The sequence below is a fragment of the Bactrocera neohumeralis genome, chromosome 2 (assembly GCF_024586455.1).
Source record: "Bactrocera neohumeralis isolate Rockhampton chromosome 2, APGP_CSIRO_Bneo_wtdbg2-racon-allhic-juicebox.fasta_v2, whole genome shotgun sequence".
Classification (NCBI taxonomy): Eukaryota; Metazoa; Arthropoda; class Insecta; order Diptera; family Tephritidae; genus Bactrocera; species Bactrocera neohumeralis.
The window spans coordinates 70,782,081-70,795,724 of NC_065919.1; the positions used below are offsets into that span (position 1 = coordinate 70,782,081).

General features: G+C 33.5%; 1 protein-coding gene across 2 annotated transcripts; it reads left to right on the top strand.

Annotated features, from left to right (window-relative positions):
- Positions 1-8,976: 8,976 nt before the first annotated feature.
- LOC126767595 (C-type lectin 37Db-like) lies at positions 8,977-10,035 on the top strand. 2 transcript variants are annotated; one of them, XM_050485044.1, is made up of 3 exons: positions 8,977-9,282; positions 9,360-9,421; positions 9,484-10,035. In XM_050485044.1, exons 1-3 carry the CDS (start codon positions 9,216-9,218, stop codon positions 9,955-9,957), a joined length of 603 nt encoding a protein of 200 aa, XP_050341001.1. In that variant the 5' UTR covers positions 8,977-9,215; the 3' UTR covers positions 9,958-10,035. The 2 variants fall into 2 exon arrangements, with proteins under 2 accessions (XP_050341001.1, XP_050341000.1); XM_050485043.1 differs by having other exon boundaries at positions 8,979-9,303.
- Positions 10,036-13,644: the final 3,609 nt, after the last annotated feature.

Here is a 13,644-nt window from a genome sequence, read left to right on the forward strand (position 1 = left end):
TCTCAGAAGTTAGACCATTGATTACTGAAAGTAATATAAAATCTTCATATACCATTAGTTGCAACATCTACCAAGTGAATATGTAGAAAAGATTACGTTAATTCTTTTTAACTCAATTCAAAGATGACTGCTCTTCATAAAATACCTCCTCTTCTTCTATATTACCGAAATTCTGATAAATATTGGATCGCACTTCTGCTGAGTTTTTTTTTTGTTTGTATTATTTTTATATTTCAAGTTTCATTTGATAAATATATTCGATACGATTTTTTCTAATTTATCAAAACCGAAAAGACTGTTTATGTCAATAACTTCGTTCAAAGATCACACAGAACAATTGGTATGGACTTATATACAACTTTATTTAGAAAACAGCTTTCTTTAGCACCCAACTATTGCAATGAAATACCATTATCTTTTTAAATCTTTAAACGAGCCGTTTTTCTACACTTGCTTCATCAATACAATTTCCATCACCTTTATGATCAATAGCCGTTTAGTAAATAGAATCAATGCTAGGAAACTAGTACGGCAAATATACGGTAATAAAGAAAAGCACAACAAAATATAGAAATAAATAACACCAATTAATAAATTTAAATGAAAAATTTGCGACTGACTATGAGGTGAAGGTAGTACTTGAGGTGTCCTGATTACCAGTTTGAGTTCAAACATTTTTTCCATCACGTACAGCTATTTTTGTGATTTTAGTAAATGGTGGTTTGTCCCTTTGACTACATCACTAAAAATTCCACATGTTAGGAAATATTTTTGTTATCATCTACGGTTTTAGCCACCCAAAATTAGCAAGAAACAGCCTCTAACATCACAGTCGCAAATGGACTGTAAACTAGTGCAATTAGCAATAATGTAGGTCATCGCTTGTATTTACATAATCAGATATGTAAATAAAATTATTAGTCTCGAATTTCGATTTCAGCTCAACTCGGTTTACTTGGCATTACAACAGTTCAGTTAACTTCGTAATTATAATATCCTAAGGGTTTTGCCAACCAACAAATTGACTGGTGCCCATACCATGTAAACTGCATTTACGTGTATTTACATAACCGGAAGGCAAATCCATAAACTCAGAGTGACTTACGTTGATATATTCAACACAAAGTTTACAGTATTTTTGATCACTTAGTAACATGAAGAATATGTATTGATAAATTTATTTTTCGGTTTCGGCTCAATTATTATTTTTAAATTATAAAGTATGTTACATTATGAAAAAACACATTCTGCAACTTATAACAATTATATTATATATCCATATAGAAAATTTTTATTTTGTTAGAATTTTTTATTGTTACATACATACACTACTAATAAAAAAAATTCTAAATTTTTTGAAAAAAAAAAATAATTTAAACTCGCCCTTTTTGTCACCATTTCCGGTGACCCATCAGAAAAAAGATGCACTCGCGTCGGCAGGATAACTCCAAACAAGATCATCTAAAGTGGAAAATAGTGTTTTAGTTAAAACCTTAACCTTATGTATTCCTTTAATTAGCGTGTCAAGGGTTGAGTGCAATCAACAATAAATAGGTGCACTTTGTCTAGTACTGGCAACAGCAGTATTTTTGGAGTATTTTCAAGCACATACTCACAACCACTTTAGTGACACTCATGCGCCCTGTCGTATCGTGCTTCGAATAAAGTTAAAAGCTATTGGTAATGCATAACACGCGCTGCAATTGTCGTCAACTGTTGCCAGCATCAGTTAATGTGTGATGCAAATGAAGTCGATATGTGTATGAAGTATGCAGCAGTGGCACAGAGGAAGTGGTTGTGGATTCCATACTTATTACATTGCAATATTTATGTTTTTATAAAGTTCTTTTTAAGCTCTCTAGAGAAAGATGAATTGCACTTTTAGCCAATGATGTACGATTTCCATTGCTTAAAGAATAATTACTAAAGACTCACGTTACAACAATTTTGGTGTCTGATGCCAAGTGAGCTTGTGGGAAAGGTAGAGTAATTATTGAGAACAACACACAATTGCATCACTAAGCTATAGCATATACAAGTTAACAAATATTTTATTCTGTTTAAACTTTTATGTATATTTACTGTAATGGAAATATTTCCAATTTAACAACAATACAATGTTCGAAAATAAAATGTCCAGACACACACCCTACATAGATCACTTTCGTCAGTATAATTGAGCTACGCTTATCGAAATTAATGTAAATGTTTATTAGAATCAATGAACTGTCTGTTAGTGAAATTGTTTGTGGGAAAACCCTCAGCGACCGGCTGCATGGCTCGTATTCCGCTGACATTTTCACGCAACCACATGCTGGAGCCACTTTACCACAGTGATAATTCAATTTTAGTCACTTCCCACGCAAATTTCTTTCTGCGAGCTGAATTGACTTGCCAGCTGTTGAAAACTGTGAATGAAATGTTGCGCTGCGGTTTGGAATTTCACACCAACCAAAGTGGAAAACTGATTTTGCAACCGTGTGTTTATTGGAGTGATAGTATATGTATGCCAAACCAAACAAGAAGCAAGTGAAAGCTTTTGCATTTTAGTAATATTTATGTGAGTGTTTGAGAGCACACCCTGCATAGCTCCGAGCAGTGTGCTAAAGTCATTTAATGCTGAGGTTGTCATCGCTCATCGCTCATTCGCGTTGCGGACGACGGTGCGACATGACTAACACTAACTCAGCTTTGTTTTCGGCCAAAAGCAGCAGGGAATAAAGTTTTCCTTCTCTGCGGTAATTTAGAGGGAGATAACAGTTTTATGACTTATTTGGAATTCAAAGGTATATTTCATTTTCACATACCTGCATTTTTTTATTGTAATATTTAAAATATTATCAACGAAGATGTTATAGGACAATATAGGGATATATAAAGATATCAAGGCTCTTTTAATTGTTTTATTATGCCTTCACCAAGTTATCGAGTTCTCAAGTGTTAGATTATATAACTTTATAGGAACACATATAATAATTTAGTCAAGGAAGTGAATCTCCATTAAAGGAATGAAAGAATTAAAAAATAATCTAATTCCTGAAATAAAAAAATTAATACGAGGTACAAAGCCCCTTGCCGAAAACACTAGGTCATTGTTTATTTTCGCATTGACAGCAATTGAAATATAATACTTAAAAGTCGCGTATACGCCATGTTGTCTTTCTGACTCCCTGTATTTTAGTTATTTGACATTTTTTCGTAAAAGAAAGAAGTATTTGTTTTGATCAATTCATTTGATTCATTTAAGGAATGGAAAATTTTTGAAGAACGGGATCTTTCACAAGTTAATTAATTTTAAGTTTTGTGTTGGATTGGGATTTCTACTTGTAGTTGTGATTATAGGGAACACAGTTCGAATAATAAAAACTTAAGAATACCTCTCAACCGAGACAAAAAGAGGTAAACTGAACTAGTTTTTAAAGAGTAAATATATATACATATTTATATATTTTTACCTTTATATAGTATATATTAGGGTGATTCAAAAAAAAAAAACTATTTTTTTTTCGTGATTCAAAAAAAAATCTAAGAAAGCCTCTCCAAACATGAGTTTTTAATTGTAACGGGAAGGTCCTCCTACATACAGTTTTCTATTTTTTCTTATTATCAGATAGAAAAATTTATATCTCGCTTCCAACTACTTGAAAAAATATTTTGTTCCTTAGATTTTGTAGGAAATTGAATGTTCTACAAATGATTTTTTAGTAAACCCAACCGTTTAAAAGATATTAACGGTTGAAGTTTGATTATTTTTGGGAAAAATTTTTATTTCTTATGAATTTTATAACTCAATGAAAAAAAAAATATTATGAATGATGAAACTAAGCAGCGCTGTCATATTTAATGCATCATTAAATTAAAAACTGAAAATTACAGATGCAGTGCAGTTTCTGCGAGATTTCAAGACACCGCAGTTAATCACGGTTGCATAATGTTTTCGTATTCACTTTTGGTTTGAACTTCCTTAAAGTTAACGGTTTGAATTCGCCCTTAACTGACGCAATGCGAATATTTTAGTTTTTTTATTTTTAGAAGAAATGAAAAGCAATGTTATATACCAAAAATATAAAGTATGTGCACGAAAAAAATTGGTCGAACGTATAATGTTATAGAACTTATGTTTATTATTCAATTTCAGAAATATTTATACCAGTTATACTTTATATATAAACTAGAAAGGGCTAAGTTCGGGTGCAACCGAACATTTTATACTCTTGCAACTTACATTAATCAAAGCCAGGGAAATACCTTACGATGTAAAACATCAACCAGAGGATCGGAATCTAAGCAATTTTATATACATATGCATTCACCATATATAACTTATACCCTGACCTACATACATATATGTATATTCGGCATAAGATTTATTAGAAAAACCAAAATCATTATACATAGTCATTATACAAATTCAGCCGGATGTTCCAAAAACCTGGTAATGGTTACTTAGGGGCTAGGTCAAGTTTTCGCCCAATTATATCCATTTTCCGCACAAAGCTAAACTGTCATGATTAAAATATGCTTTTCCAATTTCATTAAGATAACTCACATATTGGCCGATATATCCAGCATAAAGTCAACAGGACGTTCTAAAATCTTTATATTAGGTGTGTGGCGGCTCTGGGAAGTATTGACCCGATTCCTCCCATATTGGATACACAGAATTACTACTGCAGGAAAAGGATTCTGTTTCAATTTCTATTGCATATCTCACACATTGTTCATAACTATATGAACATGACACTTTTATTTCTTAAGATAGAATTATATATAGAAAATTATATTTGCAACACAAGAACATTAATATAAAAGTATACACATGTAAACAATAAATTAAATAAAAAGAAAATACAGTCCTCTAAATGACAAGATCAATGGTAAGCAACAAAATTGAATTGTAATATGAAACTTGCTCATAAAAATGTGAAAATCATTGCCTATTGAATAAAACTCATAAACTAATATATGCATAAAACTAATATAAATATCCAAACATACCTGCCCGCCAAAATTCTTGTTCAATTGCAGGTACAAAATAGTCAGTTATTATGACGCAATGAACGTCACCACTGATGATTACGTTTTCTAAAGTATTATTTTGAAAAAATATGGACGGATGATTCCACTGGCCCACAAACCACACCAAACCGTTGTTTTTTCTGGATGAAATGGCAGGACTGGAATCTTTTCAGGTTGCTCTTCGTCCCAAAAGTAGAAATTTTGCTTGTTTATATTGATTGAACCAGAAAAGACTACATCGCTGAACAAAATGTTTCTCGTAAACGTCGGATCTTCGTGGAAATTTTCAAGAGCCCATGGAGCGAAACGATGTCCCTCGAGAAGGTCAAACGGCTTCAGTTCTTGCACAAGCTGTATTTGATAGACTTTCAATTTAAGAACTCGATGTAAAATGCGTGAAGTCGTTCAATACGTCAGTCCAAGTTGCTGCGAACGGCGCCGAATCAACTCTCCACGGTCATCATGTACACCCTAAGCTACGCCTGCTATATTTCCTTCACTGCATGCTGGACGTAGTCTATTCGGTCGAATATAATCCAATAATGAATGCTGGGTCTAAAGACGGGTGACGGTGTTGCCAATAGTATGCTCAGTAAGCTGACTGTGTTGACCATACTTCTCATTTCGCAATGAAACAGGAGCTTTGAAATCTATTTTTCATGCTAAGAAAATAAAACAAATATTAGGTTGATGGTTTAAACATGAACAAAATAGTCATTAACATTTTTTGGTTTACTACTTATAATTTTCTTATATACCTTGTTTTATTTTGATCTTAACTTTGTCAGTCTGTGAGAAAAAACGTTAGATCTACTAACCTACCCTGAACCGATGACGGAATTTACTTTCAAATTTGCCTGCTGTCATCAAGGTAAATGTAAATTTCCGTTTAATCGCTGCCAACGAATTTCGTAGAAAACAAACAAAATTCAAAGTATACCCAAAAATAGTTGGGCGCAAGATGATGTTAAGCGAAGCAAAATAAGCGCGCGTTAACAACGCCAAGGACGTCAAATGTCAACAGAGTGACAGAAATAGCAGATGGCGTTTATAAAATCAACAGCTGCAGTTTCACCGAAATACCCGCCGCTGCACTCACATTTATTTGCATTCCGAATTTCCGGTAATTGCGCTGGTAGTTGAGCTTCACGCTCTAATTGAATTGCCAGCTGCAGTCATTGCACTCTTCGCCACAGCCTTTACCTTTATTGCATCATAAAGTATCAACGGAAGTTTTATTTTTTACATATTCGCTATACACAGATTTTTTTGTGACTGACGCACAGAATAAAGCCTTCAAAAAGTCTAGATTAGTAGAGAATAGAGAAATATCATTCTAGCAGATTTTCTGCTCAAATTTAAAAACATTTTGGTTTTTTTTTATTATTCTTAAGAATGGCATTTAATAGAAATTTGCAAAATATTTCAATAAAACAGACAAAGTTGTAATTTGATTATAATCTATCCATATTTCTACACGGCACACTGAACTGGGACAAGGAAAATATGGCTTAAAACTTATTAGCTCAGACAGCTAGGTTAAGAACTTTTATGATGTTTATGAGGGCTATCTGATAAATAACCGACCTAAGCATGATGCACGCGACTTCCCATCTCTGCAACCCTTCCAAATAGAGCGTTGGAAATGTTCATGCGCGTACGTTTGTGGTCTAGCGTAAGAAAACGCAGCACCCAACGCGCGGACAGCTTTCTCATGCCCAAATCTTGGTTTAATATGTGACAAACACGTTCTTTTGACATCTTCATAATCTCAGCTATTTCCCTAACTTTAATCCGGCGGTCGTCTAGTACCAATTGATGAACTTTAGCGATGTTATCGTTAGTGGTTACAGTTTTTGGACGCCCAGGACGTTCATCATCTTCCAAGCTCCTGCGACCACGTTTAAATTCAGCTGCCCAAAATTTTACGGTAGTAAAGGATGATGCAGAGTCACCATACACAGGGTCCAACTCATCTTTGATTTGTGAAGGGGTATTGCCTTTCAAAAATAAAACTTTAATTACAGCTCGATATTCAATTTTTTCCATTTTGGGGAAATCACCGAAATAGACTCACAAAAACGACTGTCAACAGGTAATTGCGCAAGATAAATCTCTGAAATTTTGGCGAGTAGCTACTATAATATGCACAATTTGAAGTAGAAACTTTTTTTTCAGATGTGCCGCTAGCTTCACGTTGAGGTCGGTTATTTATCAGACAGCCCTCGTATTTCATACACTTTTACTTGTATGTACTTATCTACGTAGGCTCACCAAAGTAATGGAATATATTTTTTTCTTGCCTCCGGTGACAGATGTTTTGTATGCCTCACTTTAAGGTTTATAGAAGAGTGTACTTGATAGTAATATATATTTTCGAAATGAAGGTACAAAAATAAAAAAATTTAGAACATGGTGTTAAAAATATGTACTTAGTCTATACTTCGGAGCACCGTTAATAGCGAATGTTAATACTCGTATTTGTGTGTGTTGCTGATTTAACAGAGAGAGAAGTAAAAACCTTAACTTTGGTTGTTCGGAAGCAATAATACCATTCACAAGTAAACAAGGTCCCTAGAAGAACTTGATTCCAATTGTGCAGTATTTATGGCAGCTATATGCTGTAGTGGTCCAATCTATATATAGCTGCCAGCACCAATGTTTTAGGCAATAATCTCTGCCAACTTTCGTGACGTTATCGCGTCAAATAAATAACCTTATTTCTATCATTCAGTTGGTACGACAGCTAAATGCTGTATATAACAGCGGTTCCGATAAAGCAGCATCTCTGTGACAGAATGATGGTCAAAAATTTTTTCGAAAACTGGGGGACTGAATCATACCGACAGACGGACATGGTTAAATCGTCTCAACTGGTGACGCTGATCTTTCATATATATTTTATAGAATCTTTGATGCTTCCTTCTGGGTGTTACAAATATCGTGGCAAACTTACTATACCTTGTTTCGGGTAAAAATGTATAGCATATGACTTTTTTCAAATTATTTTGAAACACCTTCTTAGAAGTAGAGCACTCATATCAGCTTAAAGTAAATTACATAATACGAATATATTTTATATGCACTATTTAATCTATTCAGATATTATATTATGCACTCTTATCTTAGAGTTAGAGCATTTCTGCAAATGAACCTAAACTGTTTTTTTTTTGCAAAAGTGTTTATATATGTCTTTTGAACACACTGATACCACTTTACGATTAATAGTTTGACAAAAATTAACAGAATAAAAAATTGTGTTTGAATTAATATTAAATTTGATTTAACTTTTTAATAATTATTGACGGAAATTCTGCGCTTCTTTCCACTTAGACACAACTACTGCGAATTTCTGAAATCATCAATGCATAACATATTACTAGCTGTTAGGCAATATAATTCAGAAGATTTACGAAATGCACAGATTATTAGAAAAGATACAGCGTAGAACAACGAAAGCTACCTGGGAAAAATGTATGACAAGGAATTAAGAAACACAAGTAAGGAAGGGCTAAGTTCGGGTGCAACCGACCGAACATCTAAGAAACCTGCATACCAAGTTTCATCAAGATATCTGAAATTTTACTAAAGTTACCGCTTGCATGCACGGACAAACGGACGGACAAATAGTCAGTTAACCGGATTTCAACTTATCTCGTCATCCTGATCATTTCTGTATATACAACCCTATATCTACCTCGCTTAGTTTTAGGTGATAGGCTAGGGGAACAAAATTATTATGCTCTGTAGCAACAAGTTGCTAGAGTATACAAACATAATTTGCAATAATTTTATTTTTTGTTTAATCCCTCCACGAACTGCGATAAGCGATTGACTCTTATCAGTGGGTCTAACGAGAATATTGCACAAGTACTCAGTGACGTATTATACTAGTGAGCAAAAACACAGATATCTTTGACTAAAATCAAACTGGTTACTAAATTGATATCGCCTTGTAAATATGCTTATCGCTTGTGAGAGAAAACTATGGCTTGTGCCTACGGTTCATATGATTTGTGAGTGAGGGTAAAGTAGTTGATTGAATTTGCTACTGGGTAAACACTCTACGTGTATGTAATATTTATAGCTAATTATTATTAAAATTATGATCTATAAAGTTTACAATGAATTCATTTGATGTTTTACATCAGCATCAACTGGACGCGCCCACAGCTACACATTAGCGCAACGTTTTAATGATGAATCAAGCACAATACCTTTTTTTGCTCTTTCTTTTGATGAACTCCTCCGGATTTACTGCAGGTAAAACATCGGCTCAAGAAGGTAATACAAATTTCTATAATTAATTTCTTCAACTAATATTATTTTTTAAATTACAGGTCAAGACCACTTCATTAAAATTGGTAGCAAGTATTACTTAGTGGTGTTTAAGGACTCAGAGGTACTCAAACAAAAACACCTTAAAGCCATAATAATTTTATTCACATTGCCTTTCCTTTGTAGTTGAATTGGTTCGCAGCTGCTCATTTTTGCCGTTCTCAGGACAGTGAGTTGCTGACGATTGAATCGTTGGCTGAAAAGGACGCTTTATTTTCTTACTTAAAGAATGTAAAAAAGCTAAGTTATATGGAAGCTTGGACAAGTAGCAACGATTTGTCGGTAGAAGGACAATACATGTCCCTGAATAGGGGACGTCCAATGCTCTATACATTCTGGGCGCAGGACGAACCAAACAATGCGTTAAATGCTGAGGATTGTGTACATGTTGTGCTAAAAGGTGATAGCTTTACAATGAACGATAATAGTTGCTATAAAGGACAAGCACATGTTATCTGTGAAAAAGGTTCAGCGTCAAATGCTCGTGATCCCGCTCCAAAAGAAAAATTAAACTGTGATAATGTGACAGAAAGTTATGCTTTGAAAAAACTCGTAGAAATATACCTAAAATATGAAAACGTATTTAACTGCAGGGAATAACAAAACTGTAGAAGTACTTGAAAGTTTTTTGTTAATATTTTTAAAATCTGAATAAAACGCCATATATTGTAAATTGTATAGATGCTTTTCGCAAAGGCATATTTCTATTCTATAGTTAAGCCGTTTGATCTTAATTGAAAATGTTTAACTGTGTAACTTATGATAGAGATCGCTGCCGATAACTCAAAATAATATCATAACAATTGCCAAAATGTCAAATGACTATCTAGTTATCCCAAAAAATTTAAACTTCTTTTTCAAGAAGAGAAGTAATTATTAAAATTGATAATTTCCAACAAATTGCTGTACGTACAGTAATGTTACAGTTACCGCTTTACAATAAAGAAGCTTTGTTGTTCAGTGCTCCGAGTAATTGCTTTTTGAAAGAGTTTAAGTATTCATCTTTAGGTGTTAAGTTAAGGAAAAGCAATTATTCATAATGATATAAAACCATTCCCCACAAAATGTTTGGTGAAATTTATAAAACGTTAACAGAACAAAGTTGCTTTATCCAGACAATGCGAGTTTGCATCCATCGGTTGATCTGGCACAAAATGATGTTATTTTGACTCATTCCGGCTGGACAACTTGTGAAAAGCAGTAGAAATTGAAAAGCTATTAATTGGGCGTAGGAGATTGCAGTACGAGTAATAAATGTCTCCTATGCGCTGAAAATTTTGAAAAACTGGGCGTGTTCCTGCCCTCTAATAAGTTTAATGTACGAGCCTCCTAAACTATGGGGGCTACAAGAACCATTCTTGCATATATAAATTTTACGACTCACATAGTTGTTTGGGGTTGTGTGCAACATGGCTTCACGTAAGGTGTCACAGCTTTAAAATAAATATCAACCAGCCAAACACAATTTCAACAAATGATGGAGGGATGAAAACAAAGTCATTGCTGAACGTGTACACCTTGCTTTGGTTATGTCTTATGTGTTTTACTTTTTTCTATAAGGAGTAAATACAAATATTATATAAAACATACATACATACGTGACAAAGCTAACAGTACTTGTTTAAATGTATTACCTACAGTCTACAGTAGTTTGCACACGTATTATCTACTTGCACTTTTTCCAGTGTCTGCTTGATCGTTTCTTACAGTACTTCAACGTACAACTCTTTCAACTGATTGCATTAAATTTTCAAGCTATGAGAAATTTTCGTTTATACTTGATTTCAATTCCTTCTTTATTCCAGCTGACTAAGGTATGTACTCCTAGTCTTCCTTATTAGCACTCACATGTGACAATTTGATTCCTTTATTTGCATTACTTATTGATTCACATTAATTGTTAAGGTTATAAGTGAACACTGCCTCTCGTGGTCAAAAACATCCGTAAAAGTACTGGCAGTAAAGGTGAGGAAGAACAATTTTGCTTTAAAGAAACAGTCCGATTCACTAAAGCGAATGCTTCTAGTTGATGAAAAATAACAATTTTCTTGGTATTTGCCAAATAACAAATTTTCATATGGGGAAACCAACAAGTAGTAAGTATATAACCAAAATCCTCGAGAATTTTATATCTAATAAAAGTAAATCTGTTTTTGTGAACTTAAATCGGTACAATAACAGGACGTAAACCAAATGACGCCATAAAGTACTGTCGATTTGAAAAAGTTTTCCACTGTTTGGCTTAAGCTTGGCCACCCCATGCCCAAACAAAGCTCTCATATTACACACTATAATTGAAATAAATTTCACTATAAAATTATTGAAACCCCACTATCAAATAAAGTTTCAGTAGTTCGGATAATGACAGGTAAAACAATGTAAACGAATGAGGCGGTAAAGTCAAAACAATAATAGTATATGCCTCGACAATTATCACATATAGATTTTTATATACACACACAGTGCTACGCCATTGACCTTGTTTTCGCATTTAATTTAATTATTATTTGCACTTTGTGCAAATTAACATTTCCGTGTCAACTGCATACACCCAGAACCATTTTAATAAACGCCTCCCCAATTAATGGAAAAACATAGAAATATGTATTGTATGTATGTGTGGTATTCGCATAAAGGCCGATTTAGTGGTTCTCAATTAGTATAATGAATTTTCACAAATAGCAAAACAAGCAAATAAAGACAACTTTTTATTAAGTTTTGTGCTGGCGTTTAATAGAAATTTAAGAAAAAATACTGCGACCGCAACGTCAGTGCGCTTGTATTATTTAGTATACTATATTGAGTGCGATCGAAAAATGTCTCTGATATATCCAGTATTTTATTCTATCTAATCGCCATGTTCAATTTTTTGCTCTTTTCACATACAACATTTTCTTAAGAATATATAGTACAATGAACATTCGATTAATGCTATACAACGAAAAAGCAGCTGCTTCATCAAATGAAAATACTTAGTGAGTGATCCCATAGTGGTACACTTATTTTACTGGTATTTAATTTATGGCTTATTCCATAAAGAGTAAAAATAAAAATAATTATAGTTCTTAGTTAAAGTGGGCCACTATGTACAATATCCTTAAAAATTGCAACAACATGCAATGTAATTATTTGCCACAATATTTTTTCAGATCTAATAATTTTTCCACAACAATTCGATACACGAGTCTATACTCGAATACTAAGCCCTTAATTACATACTCGATATCAAAAAATCTGCTCTGCAGTCATGTTTACCAAAACAATTATGAGCAGTTGCCATGCATTGACTGCATTAACATTTGCAGACGGTGATCCAATGAGTACATATCACTTAAATACAGCGCAAATAATCTTGTTCACAAATTTTAATACCAAAAGCACTTTATCCATATATTTTATTTAAAACAATAGCATATTTGTACTTTATTGCCCCAAAACAATTATTTTTTTTTTTTGCATTTGCTCAGCTGGGGGCTCCGAGTACAAAAAGTTATCAATTCACCTCTCAACTGGCAAAAAAATCAATTTAAAAGCGCAGAATATACACACATAGGTTTTGTTAACCATCGCACAATCAGTGCACAATTTACGATTGCTCGTTTGGCGTATACATTTTTGTATATTTGTGTATGTGCGTTTTGGTCTCTCTGGGCTTTAGCTGCGCCACCTTAACAACTGCAAAAATTGCTGCACTTTGTAATCGGCAATCACTAGAACTGTTTTTTATAAATTGCAGGAAATTCATTGTGAGAGTGCTTAATGGTAAAAGAGCCCGCGGCCACAGCAATGAAAGGGTAAAATAATACATAAAAACTATTTTCTCTGTATGCAACATGTTGCAAGAGAATAAAACCATAACAATATTATAAAAGTAGGCAATTATTTTAATAAAATATTTTCATTTTTTTGAAACTTCAATATGTTGCTATACCATTAGTAAATATAAACGTCACCAACATTTTCATTTTACAACAACAAAATAATATGGGATAAAATCATACTTTATTTAATGCTTTAATTCCATAAGTAGCTGAAATAACAGTGCTATGTCCAATATTTTATAAATCAAGGTTTACTCCTCTACCATCTTTGGCTACAGTCCCTAACTGAATATCACGTAAAATATTCATACACTTTGATGTTAGGTTCCTTGTTTGTATCCCAGCCACTTATCTACTCCCAACTCGAGACCCTCCCACGGTACCACCGGTAAAGTATTACTTCGTGGGACATTATTATATATTGTGGGGACTGACGGACGCCTAGTCTGTTGAAAAAGTCTCAGTT

Bases quoted from the DNA above. Each gene is read 5' to 3' on its own strand.
- LOC126767595 (XM_050485043.1), top strand. From the start codon at position 9,216: ATGATGAATCAAGCACAATACCTTTTTTTGCTCTTTCTTTTGATGAAC. The intron at 9,304-9,359 runs GTAATACAAATT...TTTAAATTACAG, and splicing joins TAAAACATCGGCTCAAGAAG to GTCAAGACCACTTCATTAAA. The intron at 9,422-9,483 runs GTACTCAAACAA...TTTCCTTTGTAG, and splicing joins TGGTGTTTAAGGACTCAGAG to TTGAATTGGTTCGCAGCTGC.